We start from the raw sequence: 16632 nt of genomic DNA, 5'->3' as shown, positions 1-16632 counted from the left end.
GTTCTTATGCAGAATGTATATGGAACTTCTAACTAGAGATATAGGAGATATGCAATAATGAAAGACTTTGTGTTGAAAAAGACAGGAGCATCATTACAGTATAATAATATTGATATTTTATATTAGCAAGTTTCCATTGTGAAATGTTGGTTGGTATGGCAAAAGGATATGTAACTGCTAATGCAGTTTCCCTAATGCAGTGCAGTAATCTGTAATTGTTATGTTAAAATGTGGTGGTATATCAAGAACAGAAAATACTGTAGTTACAGCATGGGATGGATCCCATTTTTAAAAATTGCCATAGCTTTGCTTTATATTTTGAGAACTATTTTCATCCTTGCTCACAGGAGAAAAAGCAGTAATTTTCACACCACAACCTGCTGTTACCTCTACTTTGGATGCTGCTGCTCCACTGCAGCCTGAGGGCAAAGCTGGGTACATTTTTAGGCAATAGCAGTTACATATCCTTTTGCACAAAACTACATTGTTATTCTTTGAGAACTGTTTCCTGTAGGTTTGCATTGTATTGTCTTGTCTTAATGTACACCATATTGTATTAGAAAGCAATCTATCATATTAAAATAAGTTGCATTGTCAAGTACACCACAGCGTATTGACAAAACATGGTATCAGACTGTGTTTGTAGATTGTTTCATATGGAAGTCTCATATACACTTACAGAATTCTTAATAAACTTTTTGTATTGCATTTGCAGACTTCACAAACACAACAGACATAATATATTTGACTCTACATTAGCTAACTGTTTAAAATTTGCATTTTTTCAATGAGGGAGTTTCAATGAGGTTTTAAATCTAACAAAACACAGTTCATCCATTTTGACATAGTATTAAATATTTTGGTGAAATTGCAGGTTGAGTCCTTATAAGCACTACTGCATTAAACTGCTACATGAATAATATACATGTCTTTATTATGATGGAAATGCCCCTTTTGAGTAATCATCACCCTTGTATAATGTGTCAAAAATGCATAAATCAGTTGCTTTTACAGCATTCGGAAGAGCTAATTGTTGTTATTGTTTGTCCACCAGTGTATCCTGAGTTTAAGGATATGCCTGAAAAAAAGTGTGCAATTTCAAAAGCCATTGTGAATAAACAGATTTTTGTACATAACATAATGGTTTAAAGCTTAGTGAATACAGACTATAATCCTTTAATGTACCAGGTATGCAAAATATTTACCACCATATATGACATCAGCACTTGTTGGCACATATTATTTGGTTATTGACAGTTGACTGTTACTTGTAACAGTATTCAGAAACATGTATTGTTTTGCAACCTGTCTGATGAATCTATTCTTGCACTATTAATCTCCATAAATGCGCCTGTCCAAATATGACCAAAATCACTAAAATTATAAAACATGATTTCCTGAGGGTTGTCAGTTGTATTATCACTAGAAACAAGTGTTTAAAAAAACAAAACTATATGTAAACCTATTATGACTGAACTCAAAAGTAATAATAAAAAATGTATGCCTTATATTTTCCACCACCCAGCAAAATACTTCTCTTTTCTACAAATCATGTCTGGTTGGTGCTTAATTTCTGTAGTATACATTGTACAAGTTTCCTTTGTAGTTAGGTTTCTTCACATAATTCATACAGTGACCTTCAACTTTATGAGAAGGTGGAAAAGGTGTCGGCAGCAGCTGAGAGATGCAACATCTTTGCTTCAAATTATGCCAAGGACATGGCAGGGATGGCTCACCTTTTGCAAGAAAAACTTCTTCAAATAGTTTACAGCAGCTTAGATTGATTGTGAGGTCTGTGGTCCTCAAAGGGAACCCATAAAGTTCAATTAAAAATCTCATTAGAATACTATAGGAGGATCAAAAAGAAATCACAGAGACTCATGGGAGATACAGAATGTTGGGCTGATTAGTCCAAGGCCATCATAAATGACTATTCTATGACTTAAATAAGATGTCTTCAGTGGTCTGTTAACAGCAGCAATAACTGTATAAAGTCTCTTTATATTCTTTCTGCTTATGTTATTTTTCAGGCTAAAACCTAACTAAGTGTATAACTTGACACTAATATCGATCTAACCTAAGTCAAGAATATTATTCAACCAACATTTTTGAAACATTCAAGATTGAATAAAGTAATTGTGCATTTAAGAGAAGATCGTGAAGTATGGATTTGAAATGTTGCAAATGCATAAAACTAGTTGTGCATTAATTCCTTAGGTGGCTGGCAATAAACTTGAACACATGCTGGTTCATATTATAGTATTTGTTTCTATCAGGGAATAGGGGAGAAAAAGCAATAGGACATGAGAACACTGAAAGATTATTTTTAGCTAAGTGTGATTTTTGTTGTATGTTATAACTTGATATTTCAGCTGTTTCCATTATGGCCTCACTGATCTATTTTTGACAGTTTGGCAGCTTTCTATAAGTATTCAGTCCATCAACCAGTATAATAGGATGGTCAGTTTTCTATTGCGTCAAATTGAAAACTCTTAACAAGCAGAGCACCACAGTTGAACACCGTTCTGTTTCATCCTCAGACAGAATTTGCTAAATGCAGTTCAGAGGCAATCAATACATTGTGCAGAGAGTTTTTTCCCCACCTTTTTCTAAACAAACGCATTATTGAGGACTTAGTTTATTCACAGATTGCCATGAGCGTTAATGACCACCTGAGTCTTGTTCTGCCAGTCACCTAGATGGCTGTTGATAAAGATTTAGCATCATGTTCTAAGTGTCAGGCCTGTCAGTAGTGCTGAACCATTTGACCAGAAGAAAAAACGCACAGGGAGCTATTGATTACAGCTTCTCAGTGTCACTTGTTCACCAGGATTTAGGTATTGATGAGGCTGCGAGTGAAAACAAGCTCTTTCCCTTGTGGGCCTCTACCCGGAAGAACAAAAGCAAAGTTGGAGAAAATATTCAGCTGGAACCTGAATCAGAGGGATTCCATTATTGATTGAAAGGCCCCTTCATGTTGTTTTTGTTGGAGACAAATCTATGGGTTTGGAAGTTTTATAGCATTTGAGATAGGGTCTGTGTAAGTGATGGATTCATGTATTGGATGAATTAGATTTCACAGCATGAAGATTTCAATGGAGCTGTAATGTTATGAACTGCTTGGTTATTGATAAAAATTACATTACATGTAGCTGAGGTTTTAAAGCAGAGGATTGGGATAGTATTCCTTTCCAAATGTCCTTAGGGCTCTTATAAATTTTAAGAGGTTTAATTATTTTAGTAGTCTGAAAATTGTCACCACAATTAACCCAAACTGAAGTGATATTTTTAAATTACCCGGTGATTGTAATGCATTTTCTTTAATTATTTCCAGTGCTGCATAGAATGATGCATACACACACAGTACATAACAAACTAATCATATACACATCATACATTATGACAAAAATGGCATAAATTACCTAATTTCTGCAACCATGGACAAAATATTATTTATTTTGCACCTTTGATGTCATCACTTGCACTTTGCCTGTTAATTTGGGCCAATACTACTTGTGGTTCCCAGCAGCGGTAATCTTTTACATAAAAAGAACCTGGCATCAAAACACTTTCCTACCCTATCCTCCTAACTCAAGCACCGCCCCAAAATAGTGGGATCAGATTAAAAGCAGGAATCAAGTTAAACTTGCTATAATCTGATTTGGACTAGTGCCAAGGTTCTAATTCCTTGCTCCCCTCAGAGATAGGAACAGAAGGTGCATCCCACTGGAGATGTGAGATGCCCAGATTTCCTCTTATATATAAAGCATCTGGGTGAGATTTGCATGGTACAAGAGCATGTTAGTGGTGGGCTATCAGGGATCCGGTTTCTGCTCTATAGAATGATCTGTGCCAGCCCCAGGGTGAATTACAGCAGCCTATGGACTGCTTTAACTTGTGCCAGCTGGCTGTGGTCCCCAAAGGATCATACTCCGGCTGAGAATTGATGGCATGTCCTTTTCCACCTGAATACACACTCTGCTTCAGGAGGAAGTTGGCATAGGAGTGGACTTTACACCAGCAGAGCAGTGTGCCTGTCCCCCGTTCTCTGAGGGAATTCTCAGCTGGCCAGCTACAGACAGGCTCACTATTTCATGCCACCTGAGTAGCACAAAAGAGCTGGATCAGGAGGAGTGTGTCTGGCCCTTTAGGTTTGCAACGTATATGACAGCATCAGAACACCTTGATTTATGGAAAAACTAATTTAACTATCTTTGCATTTTTTACATGTTACTGTTGCTGTTTATACTGTCACTCCAAGACCTGTAGGTAGTAACTAATATAGATTTTATGGATGGAAAGATATATCAAGAAGAATATCAATAATTTTAAAAATAACTTCATTAAAGTGTGATGTAAACAGAACACGTGATGGTGTAGTGGTGTATAAAAATTTTATTGATGCTCATTGGAAATGTCCTGCATAAGTCACTTGTGGCATTTACAGTTGTGAATAAGATCAGTCAAATTTTTATACCACCATGTATTACATACGGTCTACATCTAAGTTTTTAAAAGTAATTTAACAACCTATATAATATCCATTACTCTATCTCCTTTCCATCATCAGCTTTTTTTAACCTATTTGCCTTCCATTTCTGTTCAAGGGCTTAATCCTGCAAAGTGCTGAATGTTGAGGGCAATTAGCACTGTGCAGCTTTGAGATCCAAGTTCATATTCTTACCTCTAGAGTACTTAAATAAGCATAGTTTGAGCCTTATAAAGGAAAAACTGCAAAGTGGAATAGAAAATGAATCAGTGTAATGTTTTGCATCTATTCATACAGATTAAGAAAGCTGTACCAAATAATCTTGAATCTAAAATGTTCAGCATCTTGAAGGATGCACTTTTTAGTACCTCATTTCCTTTCACAGTTGCATCACTGCATTTGAAATACTATCCTGTTACCAGAACAAATGTTGTAAGATTAAAGATGATGTGCTGAATTTTTTATGATATGCATTTCAAGGATGATCTATAAACACCAGTAATAAAAAAAACATTGCATTTATGTACTTCTCTACGTTATCAGTATGTTATGTAATTTTTCATGTACATTTTTGAAAACCCTTGACATTCTGCTATGAATGATATAAAGCAAAAGGTATAAAACAGTTTCTCAAATTGTTTAGGGTGCAAATTAAATGTATGCTGGTATAGGTTTTAAATATTGAAAATCAGTCTCAGATTTACTTACTGTTAAATAATTATTATCATAATAATCTTACATAGTACTTCTCATGAGAAGTTCTCAAATTTCTTTACCCAAAAAAGTATCATTTTATATATGGGAAACTGAGGCACAAAGAGGTGAAGTGACATCTCCAAAGTCACTGAGCAGGCCAGTGGCAGAATTGGGACTAGAATCCAGGTTTCCTGAGTGCCAGTCTAATGCTCTATCCACTTGCCGACACTGCCTTCCCTAGTTGTTAAAGTGGTAGCAAAGGGACACCTGGCAAATGTTTCATTTTCTAAAACTGAAACTCTGTTCTCTTTATGTATTTTAGCTATTTGTAATGCACCCATTGCTATAGCACTTAGATCCTATACAAAACCGTCAGTATTATCCTTACTCTATGAACATTTTTTTTTCCTCTTGGAAAGTTATTTTCAGCATAACCAAATATTAATTCAGTACCTATTTTTGATTATGCTACCGTGCTATTCAATGCTCATGAGCTTCTGTATGCAAACCTTTCCTTTGAGCTTTTGAGAAACACTGATAAATTATATATCGTATACAGGACCTGAAACATGATCTTCTTTCCTTCCGTGTCTACACAGATGCATTGCTTTGCAGGACCAGGATCCATGTGAGCCCTTTGTTTTCGACACTATAGTCCAGATCCTGCCCTGGTTTAGAACAGTTTGCAGTGCTTTCATTGTGCAAAGGTGTCCTGAAGTTGTAGACACTGGAGAAGACTTCTTCTGCAGGGGGAATTCTAAGGTGACCTAGAGGTACCATAACAGATGCTGTGTCCACCATTTCCCAACCACTGACATAAAGGGCGTGGACCAGCAATCCCCAGAGAGGGGTGGGGTTATTAGGTAGCAAACACAGATTGCTTTAGTCTTCGGGCTTCTCTAGTTTATGTTAGGGACCAAAGCAGCACATAGATGGCCCCTGGAGTGGGGACCATAAGGATCATTTTAAAATTGCCTTTGTCTCCCCCTCTCCTCCACTATGCCGAGTGCTCCTCATTGGCAACTCAGAATCTTGGAGGGGTCTCACATGCATGCACATTTTCTTCCCTGACATGATCAATAACTCTGAAGACTTCAATAGGGTTGTATGGGATCTAGCTGAGGACAAAATCTGCCCCCTTTGCTCTCTCTTTCCTCCTCCTCCTCCTCCTCCTCACCAACTCATAAACCACTTCAAAGATACCTTCATGTATGTGTATCATTTATGCATGATTTATGTATCTCTACTCAAAAAAAACCACAGGATATACTTGTGTTTAAAATGGACATGCTTCTCCATCCTCACATAGTCTCCTCTTCACTGTCAAGGAGTATGCAATCCTAAGAAAGGGACAGTGTCAGCTGAAAAACATGCTTTACCATCTTACAAAATGCACGTTTTGGCAATAACAGGGTATGTAATTTAGGGTCGCCCAATGAGAGTCGTTAACAAATCTGCTAACAAGTTATATGGGGTTTCTGGGCCCATTTACTCTGTTGTTTAATTTGAAAAGTTGTTACCATGAGAAACAGATAGTTTTTTGTGCTGACTCTGGGATACAGAACACCTGTTAAACCCTCTTATATCAGCAGTCAGGATTCTCATATAAGTGCAGTTTTATTCGGCACTGGACAAGACAGCGCTAACAACTGAAGGCATATGCGACTGGTATCTACAGAAATCTCAGCAACATGACAATTTTTTGCACTCTTAACATAGTGTAAATTTGTGCTTTGTCTGTTTATTTCAGCAGAAGAACATCACATCACTCACAATTAATTTCTTAAAGAGGAACTGGATTCCTTTGATTACATTTGTCTGAATTCTTACATGTTTTTAAGACTGTGATTCTTGTGAAAGGGAAACCCTCTCTTCTTCACAGTATGTTTCACTATGGCAAAGGAGGACCATCTCTTGAGTGAGGATGGTAGTTCAGCTTCTATGGCTCAGTCATCCCTTTTCCTCTTGACGCTGTCAAGAGTGATATTTGTGACAAAAACATTTGTGACCTGTTCACTGGGAACTTGCCTGAAACCACCAACTCATTTCATGTAGGCCACTGAAATGTTATCTGATTGCGACGACTTTTGGCTGCTAACAGTCTAAGCTTTATTTTGGCCACTGGCCTGTGAATGAGACTTCATAACCCATTATCTATCACTGAACTGTCCAGTTGTGTGTTTGAGTCTGTGCTGTTGAAGTGGAGGGAGGGCGGAGCAAAGGCATTTTTCTCAGAGAACATGCAATATGTTTTACATGGATTTTACTTGTTCTTTGAGAGAAGACCTTTGCCTCCTCTTTAAGAACCCTAACAATCTCTCCATGTCCCCTTCTTTTTAATCTCTTATCTCTGTATTCAACTGTGTGTTTATTTTTCCTGCTCAGAACTGGGTTAGTTTCCTCCTCTGAGCCCACCACTGTCACTACTTCACTGCCCAGGGGGGTCAGTACCGAGTGATAAACATTCCATTCCTACAAGGTCTGAGTGTATTGTGTCCACTGCATTCCCAGCCTGCATCCTTCCAGTGAGCCAGAAATCAGTCCTGGACTTGGCCACTGACATTCCCATGTACCAATACAGCAAATGACCACTGTACCAGCCCATAACTTAATATTTGAATTCAGGTCACCAGTAATTTAATGGCATATTAGTAGCCATCCTAACCCCTCTGTCCTTGGTGGGCTTACCCATGTCTGGTTTCTTTGCGCACTTACTGGTGAATGGTAAAAGTGACTGCTGTCGTAGGCTATTCCCCTGGGCTAGAGGCTGTATTCTGAGATCTGCTGCTCCCATAGTCTGCTATAAGAGCTAGGGGACAGGGCAAGCAGATAGCATCCACCACAGACAAATTGGAGATGTTTGTGGAGCCTAACTCTGTGCCAGCACTTGCTTCTGCACGGTGCCCTGGCCTTACTGGCACCCAGCCAGGGCCCACTAGGGTAGGATTTACATTTCTGACCAGAGAACCACAAGAACTTCAATTCATAATAATCTCAAGAAAAGACAGACAAATGATTCAGAAACCTTATTTTTGTATGTGAATGTATTTTGCAGGTTCCTATTATAATACCATGCCACAGAGTGATTTGCAGCAGTGGACAGACTGGCAACTACGGAGGAGGAACTCATCTGAAAGAGTGGCTTTTGTCACATGAGAAGCTTCAGAAAGAAAAGTTAGCATATTGATGCAGTTCAGCCAAAGCTGTTATACAGCCAAAACACATAACCAAAGATACTTGGCTTATAACAAGCTTTCAGAACACACAGTAGAATTCAAGAAAATGGTAAATATTTGAGTGACATATAAATATAATACAACATCCGAAGTGAAATGTGTGGTGGCACTACTATATTAAAAAAGCTGGATGTGTCCTAGGGGACGCAGCTTGTATGCCCTTTCTTGTTTTTACATTTTACAGCAGAATGAGTACAGCGGACTGTGCCTGTTGTGCATGTATTTTGTTCCCATCTCCAGTCCTGTTTTGTTCTATTTTTAATGTCCATTAAAGCAAGGATAAGGGAGTGGGAGGGGCATGGCAAATGTTAGGTGCAACTGCCCCTCTAAGGAAGCATCTGGCTCACAGAGGGGACAGCCGGCAGTCTGAAGCCTTTGCGTGTTTCTAAGAGCAAAATGAAATGCAAAAGCTTCAGCACACACCTCCCTGTTCCTGCTTAGCTTTGTATTTGTCCAGATTGAAAAGCCTGTACCTCTGCCAGGATTGGTGCCCAAGATTCTCCTGTTTCTCTTTGATGTTTGAACTGTTGAAATGATGTTTTATGTAAACAGTTGTTAATTAAACACATTGAGAATCATTCAAAAGGAAATGGCTATTGAATTGCCTATTCACAGCTTTTCTTTTCAAATTGCTTGAGATGCTTAAAAGATATGAATAAAAATTGTCTTTATTAACATTGCAGTAAGTAGACAGAAAAGTAGATGCTGGTAAATTATTTTATGCCAAATAAAGAGCTTTTTTCAAACTACGGTTACGTTTCCATAGTTTTCTCAAAAAATGTAAATTGTTATATTTTTTGATCACTACTATTGTGATTATTATTTTATTTAGCTTTCCTGTGCATTATACAATGCTCTGAGTAGTTAGGGGAAAGTTTGTTTTTTTCCATATAGGTTATCCATAGAAAATGTAGGCAATGAAAGGATATTGAAGCTAAAATTTCTGATTACTTAAAAAGGATTCCATGAAAGTAAAAAATTACAAACTACCAAGAGCTGAAATTTTCAGTCTGGGAGTCATATATTATAACATGGAAATACTGATTTTATGGGTTTTTTTCATATTCTTGTAGATGTCTCTTTAGAAAGCTCATTGCTAACAAAAAAAATTACTGTATTATATTACAATGTATTACTTTGTTAATGCAGTATTATTGATATCTTACCTTTTTAATAAAGTTGTTATGCATGTACATGTTTCTGTGTGTATGTGTGTAAATAAAATGCAGTACATGATATATGGAGAAAATAAACTATACCCAACTGTACAATATAAGGCTGTATTTTTATCAAGGGTTTCTGGTGGCAATATAAACCAAGAAAGCAAAGCTCAAGTGGTTTGTACATGTCACCAGAACCCTGAGATAAAAATATAGCCTTATAATATGTACAGTTTGGGTGTATTTTATCTTTTATAATATGTGGATACCAACAAGCGAACACAATGCCTTGTTTAAACTTTAAACTTTTTCAAGTATTACATCACTTGCTGCTTATCTGTAGATATTTACATTTGTTTTCCCATAAATTTGTCCTTTTTCTGAAATAGTAAACGTGAATGTCATGAAGACACTATCATTGAGTACAGTACCTGTAAATCATTTAAAGTGTAGAGGAACAGATTTTTAGCAAAACCTCAACCCAGTCTCCAGTTTTGTACTTTAACTTCCATGGACAAATATTTTCAGGTACAATTTTTTGTCCACAACCTTTTGTAGGTTCAATTTATATCATTAGACTGTCTTAACTACTTGATTGTACTCGGGTACTTAAACACCTTAATGGCATCAGCTGGACCCACTGTTATTTGAGCCCACTAGTTTGTGATAATAAAACTGAAAACCAGGGAAGTGTTAAAATTTACATTGTCTATCACAACATATCAAGAACTAAAATTCATAATTTCATACTGTAAAACATAAGGCTATAAAAAAGAAACTATATTTGGTATACAAGTTGTTTGCCTACATGTGTATAAGAATACAATTATAAAATAAGTATATTTGATCCTGAGACCTTATTCTGATTTTTCCCTTTTGTGAAAAAAATTTACTTATATAGAAGATAAGTGAAAATTAGGTTGAAAAATATTGCAGGGATATAGCAACATGCCATTAGTTTCAGCTGTACAGGAAGGAGCTTTGGAATGATGATAGAAATTCACTTATAATAAGCATACAGTTTTGTTGTCTGAGCAGCATACATTTATGAGCTTGCATACTGATGTTTATTTTTGTGTTGTAGGCCAAGCTACATATTCTTTGTCTACATGTTTTCCAACAGAGGGCACTATAGCTTAGAAGAATTAGATGCATGTGTTTTACAATGTGTTTAGACCCTCATTCACCACTTTTTTTCCTACTGTTTAAGAATGAATTTGAAAATGAACAGCAGAGTTGAAATCTCTGAGCTGCCCTATTTGCAATGCTTCAGACAGTCTGCCTCAGGAATTAGCTGTCTAGTGTTATTACAGTCCTGCATTCTGCATCCCATGTATGTATTGTGAAAGGTGCTGTAGTTAGATAGTAAGATGAAGAATGGCCTTTCTTTGCCAGTGATTTCAGAGATTGCTAATGATGCCCAAACTTCAGACTGGTATAACCACTAATGAAGGGCACTATGACACTGGAACCTCTAGGGGTTCTGTTTTAAGGAGGGGAATCCACATTGCTTCTTAGGTATATTGTTAGCATTCTTCTTCTTTGTGGTAATAATGCTGATTCCTTGTATGATGTCTTGATTCTGTGCAGTACTCTGGGAAGATGATCCTCTATGATGAAACTTAGAACACAAATGAGTTATTGAGAATTTTCACACACTGAAACTACCCATCAGGAAGTTGCATTAGGGCTCTTCCATATAAGCGACAAAACATCTGTTGTGTTGCATACCAGTGTTTCTGAATTATCAGAAGCAACTTTAAAAATAATTTTATCAGAAAAAAACAAAAACAAGGAAGACTGGGGTTTGGTTTTGGCCTGCCTTTGTTGTGTCACAACAGTACAAAACCAGTTTTCTGTTTTCTGTCTCTGAGGGTTTTCTCTGCCTTGTCATAACAGTCTTGATATATGCCCTGAAGTTTCCACTAAAGAAGGCAACGGCATGGTTCAAACTGGCATTGTTTTGTACAGCTCTGAGTACTGCTATGAGAAGCCAGTAGAAATTAACATAAAAAGCAATCACTGGGAATAGCCTAAAACCTATTCTGGCTAGAGGTCATAGCATAGTTTATGAAAATATAGAACTAAAGAAAAAGTATTTTAAAAAAAATCCAAATAAAAAAAAAAACTAGAAACAAGAAAGCTATGTTCTTTTTACTTGGAATTGGGTTCCACTGACCTATCAAGTTTCCTCCCATTCAGCCTTGCAGTGCTTTGAACTGCTGACATTGAGACACTGTGCAGCCAGGCACGACAGCTGGCTCTGCAGCATCTAATACCAACACATGCTGTTTTAGTCCATTTCCAGAGACTAAGATAATGAAAGATTCAAAAATAATATTTGTTTTGGCGGAACTACATTTATAATGAAATAGATGCCCTTGACCATGGGAGTAACTGAATTTTGCAATGGGTCATTCTTTTCCTCCCTTTTTTTCCCTGTATCGAAAATATCATCTACAGCAAACCTAAACCCAACAGAAATATTTTAGAAGAAATATGTTGTGCTTCCTGTATCAGATATACAATAAAATTGCATCTATGCTAGTTCTGTTTTATGCCCAAATGAAAAATGCAGATTACATCCTATGTATCAGTACCAAATGGTAAAGGGCCTCAGGCTTAAAGATTGTTACAGATCACTTTCATGCAAGCACACTTTTTGAAGTAATGAGCTCATACTATAAGCATCTTAAACAGTAAACCAATTCATTGTAGTTATAAGGACATTTTTAGATCTATGTCCAAATTCTGTTCTCCCTGTTCATGCAAGCAGTCCCATGGGAATTAGGGAAACTTCTTGATCAGATGAGTAGGATTTGGCCTATAAAGTGTCTATTTAATTCTTCTTCAATAATTGCCAGGTACCAGATTATACTATGTTCACTTCCATATTCTTTAATTGGTACTTGATGTTAATTTTACAACATATCTACTTAATAATGAACTGTGGACGTGCCAGATGAACAATATTTTTATCCGTATGATCAGATAAGTTATAAACATACTAAAAACAATAGCAACATCAAACTTCTGTTATTTGTAAATATTACCAAACATTTATCCTTTATCGTATTTCACAATATTTTACCAAATACAGAATTTGATAATCCTGACAATTTGATTGTGCTGGATGTGATGCACATTATAGCTACATTTTGTATTAAGTTGTATATTCTGTATTTATTTCTGAGTGTGCTCATTGTGAAAGGTGGTATTCCTTTTTAAAAAATGCTATATAAGAATAAAATCTATAAAAAGAGATTGCTTAAAAACTTAAAGCCCGCTAATCCAATAGGAGTCCTGTAAGATTTATGTACTATCTCAAAAGTAATTGCTCAGTAACAATCTTATAGGAATGTGAAAATCCTAGAAGAATTGCATTTCCAGATTTAATTGTAATTCCTAGTATATTTTTAATAGAACTGTATTTTAAAAGCTTCTCTGTATTTTAAAAGCTTCTCTTTAATACTCTTTTCCCCTTGTTCAGTCACTATAGATTTTTTACTGTTTTCTTTTCTGTTTTATTGTGACTTGCTTTGAAAACAATGGAAAATATTACTGACAGTACATACAGTTGCTATTAAAGTAGGCAGGATATTTCAGTTATATTAATGTGCAAATCGGTCATACCAGGTTTATAGCTCGTCAAAGGACTGTGTGCTATTTCTGTTTCAAATAACATACATAGTGTATGAGTAATAAATATGCTTAATACAGGATGTGAAAAAGTAGAAGTTTTTTCCAATTTTCTCCCACAGATTTTTCCGGAAGGCCTACCATAATAAAAACTTCCTCCATCTCATATTCTTAATAGTTTTAATGTTTTGTAGTTCTTCATACTAATGCATTTTGTTCACATTTTTCTTTTCATTGTACACTATTCTTCAGCAAGGGAGCACATTTTATTACACTGCAAAGTTTTAGGATATAAAATAGTTTACCTTTAAAAATCTTGATCTTGCTTATTGGTGGGTGGGTGTTTTTTTGTTTCCGTTAGTTGTTTCCCCCTCCGTTCCCCTCTCCCCCATTTAGTGGGCTTTTGTTTAAAAAGTTGATGTTTAAGAGGCTGAAGTTAACAACAGTTTTATTCTTTATCAGTTGTGGAAACATGAAGGTTTAAAATGAGCTCTCTACAGAATGCTGATCCAGAACAGTCTCTGGTCTGTGTGAAGTAATGTGTAGGTGGCAGTTAAAAGCTGAGGCCAGAGACTGGAGAAACTGCAGGTACTGATGTGTCTTTAAGTGACTAAGGGAAGTAGTCCAAAGTCTTCTGGACCAAGTGGCACCAGCTGCAGACAGATGGGGAATGTCTGGGCTCCATCACCCTCAAGTCTGTTCAGACAGGAATCTATATATTAGGGTGGGAGAGTGGATAAGAAAGTAAGAAATGGTAGCTGTGTGGTAAGGTGAAAATTGACGTGAGCACAGTGTACTTGACAGTGCCTTTGATTGATGAAAGGATATTGTTAACAAGCCTTTAAAGTTTCTCATTAATGTTTTTTCATTGAAAAAAGCCACAAGAAAAAAATTCCACATGGACAGTAATTAAGATCGATCCCATACAGTATGTTTAGTTATCAATTTTTAAAACATCTTTAAGGACCTTATTTAGTTATTTTAAACAGTGTTTTTTATTTGTTGCAGTGAACAGACCTTGAGTACTACAAAATTGTAATGTGAACACTGCAAAAACTAATAATAATAAAAAATACCAAAGCCCATTTAGTTGTGTTTTTAAAGACTTTGCATAAGTAATTTTTAATTGGAAATACAGAAAACCAGACAACAGTAGGCCAGATTCATTGGAACTCTTATCTGCTTTGAGTCATCAGAGCAGCACAAAGGAGCCAGAACGTAGCAGTGAATCTGGTCCAGTATCTATAATGTATAAAGTATGTTGCTTGAACTATGACACTGTCCTTCTTTCCTTTGTGAAATTATCACTGTTGTTTTGTGTTTCCCAGGAAGTACAGTGAGGTAATGAAAGTAGTTGGGAGTTATACATCCTTTTCTCACTGATGAGGCATCAATCCACTATCCTAAATTTGATAGGAGTTCAATCCATGGGAACACTTGGTCTCTGCATGAGACTTGGCCATATCCCAGACAAACACAAATTGAAGTTAGAGTGGCTGAAAAGGCCAATATTTAACTAAAATAACCATAACATTAACTCCAAAAGTGATGTATTTATAATCATTGAAAAGTGGAAGGCCCTTCATCACCTGCATTCACCCTGTTTTGTTACTTGTTACTTGTCTAATAAAAAGTAGCCTTGTAATAATAATAATTTTCACTTTCCAATGAGTACCAAGACCACGTCATTCAAAATATAAAATCAATTGAAAATTGGCCATTTCAGTAGTTCTTCAACTTCAGTTTGTGCTTGCTCTCCTTGGAGAGTGACCTCAGCTCAGCTCCTCTACGTTATCATTAAGAGTGAACTACTAAATTTAAAGGGGGAAGGGAAATTGTGGTTGGCCAAGGAGCAAGAGGGAATGGAACAAAAATGTTTTTTTTTTAAAATCCAGATGAATTTGACTCAAATTTTAAAAAAATCTATCTAGCTGGAAAAAGTACCACTGTGCTTACAATGAGTGATGTTTTGAAACAGTGTTGTTTTCATTTATTTGGTTTTGCTGTGGCTACTGAGTTACTGGATAGTTTGAAACCTAAAACTAAGATCTTAAATCCATATTTACATACTTAGGATAGATTTTCAAAAGTATTGAGCTTTTGAAAATATGGCCACTTAGGTGTCTGTCTATGGATTTTTTAAAAAAAGAATGCTGGACTATTCTTTTTTGGAAGATGATGGGCAACTAAAAGTCTTCCTGTATACTACAAAAAATCTGAAATACAATAAAATCACCCTCCATAACGTCCAAATGAGTCAAATACTATAATCTCTTTAGAATGACATAAACAATGTTAGATTACAAGGACATCTAACATTTACTAATAGCTCAAACATTATTTCTTATGATGTTGCTCCCATAGTGTTTGCATCTTAGTTATAGTTAGTTGTAAAGTATGTAGGATTATTTGGAATGAAAAGCAGTATATACTGTAATCTACTGTTAAAATAATATTTGGTGTTAGAGCTTTTATTCTGCAGGTAAGATAAGACCATCAACCTCTTTTTTAAGACCAAACAGCACTTAAATGCACGCTTCCAGAAATGACATCTCTTGCACTAATTCACTGGACCAGTTATATTTTAGCTTAGTATATTTCATAACATCTTCCTAAATCAGTGGTAGGAACTAGCTGATCCTCGCAGTATTAGAGGAGCTGGACAAGAGTCGTGAGCTTGTTTGCTGCTGAGCAAATGCCAGGGACTATCTTGCATGAGGAGAGAACAAGCTGAGAAATTTGAGCAAGTGAAGTAGAGAAGAGGTGATCTGACACGCACCACACTCACAGGAAAATATTGGAGATCAAGTCCCAAATGCTGATCTTGTTTGCCCCGGCCAAAGTCTGGAGTAACTCCATTGAATTTGCTAGCGATTCTCTGGATTTACATTGGGTTAAATGAGATTAGAATTTGGCCCTTATCACTGAATGCTTCACACGATTTGTGGGGGAAAAAGCAAAGCCCTCTAATTTGACCCAGAACCTGCAGATAATCACATATAAGCACTATCATGTGGGCCAAGAGGAATGTTAAAGTGCAGCTCTTATGCCTCTTTAAGAAGCTTCTTCAAAATTCAACTTTATTGTATTGTAATTAGGAAAACTACATATTTGGGGACTGTATGCTTGTTCCTAACTTTCTGAAAGAAAAGATCTGATCTGAGGCAAAAGCCTAAGTTTTGCAAACTAGACTCTCTGCCTATTTCTCCTTACTTTTATCCAGATACTTCTCCTCCTTCTAGGTTTTCTTATCAGGTGATCACATGACAGCTACCTGTGCATTTATGCAGACATAGCCAGCACATAAGATACTACATACAGAAATGTGGTGGCCACAGATTTAGACTCAACAAATGAAAGGGGTAGGGTTTAATAAACAGGATCCCAACCTGGCAGATATTGGTCTTATGCA

General features: G+C 36.4%; 1 protein-coding gene across 3 annotated transcripts in view; it reads left to right on the top strand.

Moving 5' to 3' along the window:
- MGMT (O-6-methylguanine-DNA methyltransferase) overlaps positions 1–9614 on the top strand; it is a 321839-nt gene extending 312225 nt beyond the window's left edge. For all 3 annotated transcript variants that reach the window (XM_032786941.2, XM_032786952.2, XM_032786931.2), the window contains exon 6: positions 8241–9614. In XM_032786941.2, coding sequence (XP_032642832.1) covers positions 8241–8372 — 132 coding nt within the window. In that variant the 3' untranslated portion in view covers positions 8373–9614. The remainder of the gene's footprint in view (positions 1–8240) is intronic.
- Positions 9615–16632: the final 7018 nt, after the last annotated feature.

This window comes from Chelonoidis abingdonii, chromosome 15, assembly GCF_003597395.2.
Source record: "Chelonoidis abingdonii isolate Lonesome George chromosome 15, CheloAbing_2.0, whole genome shotgun sequence".
Classification (NCBI taxonomy): Eukaryota; Metazoa; Chordata; order Testudines; family Testudinidae; genus Chelonoidis; species Chelonoidis abingdonii.
This window is presented reverse-complemented; position numbering and strand designations above follow the sequence as displayed.